We start from the raw sequence: 5,125 nt of genomic DNA, 5'->3' as shown, positions 1-5,125 counted from the left end.
CAGGGAAGAGTGAGACATAAACGTGAAAACAAGATATGTCTGCAATTCACGTGGGGCCGCACGGCTTTCTTTGGTGTAGCCCCGATAATCTAACGTAATTCCTTTTATTTTGCTCAAAAGCATCCTCTTCACATTTGTGATCTCTGCCCCCGTGGCCCGGGCAGGTTACAGAATCGGGATGTAGCTGTTGATCTTAGTGCGATGCCTTTGCGAGATGCACTCGGCGATCCACACAATGTTCCTCATTTCTTGCTCCCTCAGCTTCGTGTACGCATAAAACACGCCGCAGTGGAACTGCCTGGTGAACGCCAGCACGTTCATCTTCACCTGAGCAAGGGCACAGAGCACCGTCAGCCCAGCGAGGGCGGGAGCACCATCAGCCCAGCGAGAGTGGGAGCACCATCAGCCCAGCAAGGGCGGGAGCACCATCAGCCCAGACAGAGACAGAGCACCGTCAGCCCAGCGAGGGCGGGAGCACCGTCAGGCCATGCCCTGTCATCTCTCCCGGAGCGCAGGCGTTACCCAGTAGGAAGCGGCAGGCTGGCTGTGCTGGAGCAGTAAATGTGGACACCAGGAGTTTAGAGCAAGTTTGTAGGCCCACAGGGCAATCTGCCAATCTCAGCAGCAGTCTGAGCAGACTCCTAGGACCTGTGTGTGTGCACGTATGTGTGTGTATGTCTGTCTATGTGTGTGTCCATGTGTATTTCTCTGTGTGTCTGTGTCTACATGTGTGTGTCTATGTGTATGTGTGCATGCCTGTGTGTGTCTGCATGTGTGTGCCTGTTTTTGCATATGTGTGTGTCTGTGTATCTGTGTCTTTGTGTGTGTGTGTCTGTGTCTACATGTGTGTGTCTATGTGTATGTGTGCATGCCTGTGTGTGTCTGCATGTGTGTGCCTGTTTTTGCATATGTGTGTATGTCTGTGTATCTGTATCTTTGTGTGTGTGTGTGTTTTGTGTGTGTGTCTCTGTGAGGTTTTGAATGTGTGTGTGTGTGTGTGTGTGTGTGTGTGTGTGTGTGTGTGTGATTTTGGAACCACATTTACTTGGCATCTGGCTTGTGGGCTTGTCGCATTCAGGGAAAGCATTTTCTTTGGCCGCAGCCTTAAAAGGTTGGGAAGGTTTTAGCTGCTAACTCCCTCCAGGGCAGCATCCCAGCCCCTGGCGTCCAGACTCAGCTCTGTTGAGCTTTTCTAGAACGCTCTGCAGCAACCTGACTTACAGGGCGATTGTTGGTGTTTTTCTCTGTAGAAGGGAGATAAAAGAAATTTTTCAAAAAAACATTTGAACTGGGGCAGTCGGAAATGGGACCGTTCCGAATTCTGTTCCCGTGGAGGGAAGGAGAGAGGGCCGAGCTGGAGGCGGTTTTGACGCCCCTTGGGCCCCGAGAGCGCTCAGAGCAGGACCGACAGGAGCCGGTCCGCCCGCTGCGGCCTGTGCAGCCCACAGGTTCTCAGCGTCCATCCCAGGGCTCTCTGTGGCTTCCAGTCAGTGGCAGTGGAAGGGCCGGTGGCTGGGAGGAAGAATGGACCGCACTAGAAAGATGTGTTAGCCTAGGGGACATTGCTGGTAAAAAATATAACAAACGAAGCAAGTCCTTCTGTTGAGCAGCTCAGTACCCATGGACCTTTCTGCCTTTTAGGGAACCGTGATGCGGACCCTCCGTGGAATTCCACAGGAATAATTCCCACGTGTTACAGCTGTGCCCGAGCTGCGTCCTAACCCTGGACAAACCCGGAGGGCAGCGCCCACCGCGCTGGCCCGTGACGACAGGCAGGCTGTGATGGCGAGAAGGCTGGGCCGTTCCCCTCGCTCCGGTTCGGGCCGCCTCCCTCCCAGCCGGCTCTGCACCTCCGTCCCACAGGGACTTGCACAGGGGCCGCCCTCTGAGACCACGGCTGTGAGGCAGAGCCCTCACTCACAGCCCCCGTGAGATGAGAAGACGTTAACCCCAGAGCGGGGGAAGGAGCGGGCACAGCCATCCATGCCCCGCGGGTCCTACCTCGTGCTCGTAAAACACGTCCTCCAGCGACTTCCCCCCAGTGCCGTCACCCACAGCCTCGAACAAGGGCTTGTAAACCTTAGAAGTAGAGGAGAGACTATTTTGTAACAAGTCCTCATTTCTCATAAATGTATATGGCTCCTAGCAAACAGAAATGGTATCTATTTAAAAGCCTGTCCCCAGAGGCCATGCTCTTGTAACTCTCGGGCCTCCGGAGGAAATATCCAATCTCCCCAGTGACAGCAGGTGGGATGTAGCGCAGCCCATGGCGAGTGCAGCCCCACCAGGCCAGCTCTCAGCTCTCACTCTGGGGCGCAGGGAATGCACCCCGTGGGACTGCAAGTGCGGGGGTGGGAGCCCAGGTTCGGAGAGTCCGCGCACAGCCCCTGGGGCACAGCAGGTGTTGCAGAGGTTTGGGCACAGCCTCCGCCTTCCGTGGTCCCGGGAGGCATCCAGGAAGCCCCGGGAAAGATGGGCAGGTCCTTCATTCTGGAAGCTGCCTGCAGGGCTGAGTTAGAGGAGCGAGGAGCGGCTGGGAGGAGGAGGACCTGAGCTGCAGGCAGCAGGTAAGGCCTCTCCATCCTGCGCCCCAGAGCCCGGGCGCACAGCCAGGGGCCCCTCACCTGCTTACCCAGCTGCTTCCAAGGGCCTCTGGGTCTGGGTTGGCTCTTCCACCTGCTCTGACGTGAGCTCACGTTCCCTGGACACCGTTCCCAGGGAATCGCTGCGTCAGCCCCTGAGGACTGTGCTGCCCAGTGGTCACAGAGACATCCCTGTGCACCTCACAGCCCTCCGGGAGGGAGGCACTGCAGGGAGGGTGCGGCGTCCAGGGCCCACGAGAGCGAGGGGCACCGGGTCATGTACGTACCCCGTAGTGGTCCGCGACCCTCTTCATCTGTTCGAAGTCCTCCGCTTGGGCCAGCAGGCGCAGGCCCTCGGGGTAGAGCCGGCCACAGGTCGGGTAGAGGGCCTCCCGGGCGTCTTTGCTCAGTTCGGTGCCGAAGGAGTTGAGGGTGATGATGAAAGCTCGCCTGTCGGCCTCAAACTGAATTTGCAAGAAAGTGGTGAGACCCGGCCTCTGCTCAAGGCTAGAGACAGAGCCCTAGGGAGGCAAGTGTTTCCCCCGATTTGTTTCCCGTTCGGCTCTGCATCTAGGTGTCGCTCAGTCCAGGGTTCTGAACGAGAGCTGAGCAGCTGCCCACCGAGCAGCCAGGCCCTGGCTCCAAACCCCATGCAGCTCCCAGGCGCTGGTGTGTGGCCCGGCCAGCAGCCTGCAGCTCTCCTCCTGGACGCGGGCGTGAGGTCTGGGCTGGGGGTTGGTGCCCCCGGGACAGAGCACACGGGCCCGGGGAAGGCCTAGCGGGCGCTGGGAAGAGAAAGTGCACGCGGTGCCCTCCAGGCCCCCCTGACTGTGGGTCAGGCCTCTTCACATGAGGAGAGTCCGTGCTACCCATGGTTTGGGTGGGGTTATTATTTTGCTTTGCTTGTTTTTTTTGTTGTTGTTAATCCTCACCAGAGGATATTTTCCCACTGATTTTTAGGGAAAGCGGAAGACAGGGGGGAAGACAGAGAGAAACATTGATGTGAGAGAAACACATGGATTGGCTGCCTCCTTCACGAGCCCCAACCAGGGCCCAGGCCGGGGAGGAGCCTGCAACCAAGGTACATGCCCTTGACTGGAACCGAACCCAGGACCCTTTGGTCTGCAGGCTGATGCTCTATCCACTGCACCAAGCCAGCCAGGCTGGTGTTGTTGTTTTTAAGTTAAATAGCAGTAACTCTGACTCTGTAGCTAAGAATTATTTGACTCAGAGCAGGTGATCGTGTTCTCTGGCTCAGGTTCCTCATCTGTGGGGCGATGGGTCGAGTGTGCGAAGCACGGGGCAGACGGCCATGGGGCCTCCAGGGCACCCGCACCTTGTCCTTCTCTCCCGTTGGTCTCCATGTCCTCCTCCTCCCGTCCTCCTCCTCCGACCCCCACCGGAGCCCAGAGAGGCTGCTCCCGGTGCCGGTGCTGGGAACCTTTCTTGGTACCCAAGCCCCTGCCCAGCACATGACTCGTCATTTAAAAATCTGCCTGGGTTTTTCTCCCCTCGAGACCAGACCCTCTGGGACCATGCCTGTCCTGTCCACGTTCATTCTGAACGTCCAGCGTCCGACCCCTGGCAGGTGTCGGGCAGGCCCACCAGAAGGGCCTGCGATTCTGCCCCGTCAGCTATCCTGGGGCGGCCTCCGCTCACAGCCCCTCCCAAACCCAGAGGCCACAGCGAGGAGCCGGGGCGAGGAGCCAGGTGACCAGTCCTCCCATCCTCCCAGCTGGCCAGAGGCCGGGCCACCTTATCTGGAGCCGAAGGCAGCTGCCTCGGGCCCTGGACAGCACCGGCCCGTCGGCCCGTTGTACTCTCAGGCCTCGCAGGGTGAGGGAGGATGGGCCAGAGGGTGGTCCACGGCAAAGGAACCCCCACATGGCGCCTGGCGGAGTGGGGTGATGGGCAGGTCCTCACTGCGCCTCCTGTGGGGGGGGGGGCGCGGGGGCAGGGCGGCTCAGGCTGCGCCGGGAGAGGGCCACGCCCCAGACAGCGCTACTGAGCAGCCATGTCTGTGTTCTCCCCTTGGGAACACGTCTCCGCAGCCTGCACCGCACGAGCTCCACTCAGAACTCGACCTGTTGAGATCCTCCCTGTGTTTGAGGGCCCACAGACCCCTTTTCACAGAAAGCCCTGCTAGTTCCCCTCCCGGTGATGATTTCTTGGTCCCCAGTAGCTGGTGACTCCCCTTGTTCTGCCTGGCTCCCTCCCGCCTGCGGGGGTGAGAAGATGCAATGGGAACTGTAAGAGGCTGACCGTCCGAGTCCGACACCCTGGCTGGAGGGCACACGGGCAGCGCCTGTGGGGCAGGTAAGTCAGAGTCCGGTCCTTTCCCTCACGCCTCCTTACAAACACCCGCTCATTCTGAGGCCACAGCCTTTCGCTGTTGCAGAGGTGACTGCACTCTGGGACTCCTTCCAAGTCACTGTCAGCTGCACCGGTAGAGCTGGGCTGTCAGGCCACCCATTCTCGCCCGCTCACATCTGGGGGAAGCAGGGGTAGGCCAGGGGCTGTGGAGGACAGCGGCAGGGGGCAGG

General features: G+C 59.5%; 1 protein-coding gene across 1 annotated transcript in view; it reads right to left on the bottom strand.

The window, feature by feature from the left end:
• Positions 1–88: 88 nt before the first annotated feature.
• Positions 89–5,125, bottom strand: part of ATP6V0D2 (ATPase, H+ transporting, lysosomal 38kDa, V0 subunit d2) — a 27,753-nt gene continuing 22,716 nt past the window's right edge. Inside the window, exons 6-8 of the mRNA XM_006773124.2 lie at positions 2,870–3,046; positions 2,002–2,079; positions 89–327 (exon numbers count right to left, since the gene is read on the bottom strand). Coding sequence (XP_006773187.1) covers positions 166–327; positions 2,002–2,079; positions 2,870–3,046 — 417 coding nt within the window. The 3' untranslated portion in view covers positions 89–165. The remainder of the gene's footprint in view (positions 328–2,001; positions 2,080–2,869; positions 3,047–5,125) is intronic.

The sequence above is a fragment of the Myotis davidii genome, unplaced genomic scaffold, assembly GCF_000327345.1.
Source record: "Myotis davidii unplaced genomic scaffold, ASM32734v1 scaffold1466, whole genome shotgun sequence".
NCBI lineage: Eukaryota > Metazoa > Chordata > Mammalia > Chiroptera > Vespertilionidae > Myotis > Myotis davidii.
Note: the sequence above shows the minus strand (reverse complement) of the source record. Positions and strands in the feature narration are given on the sequence as shown.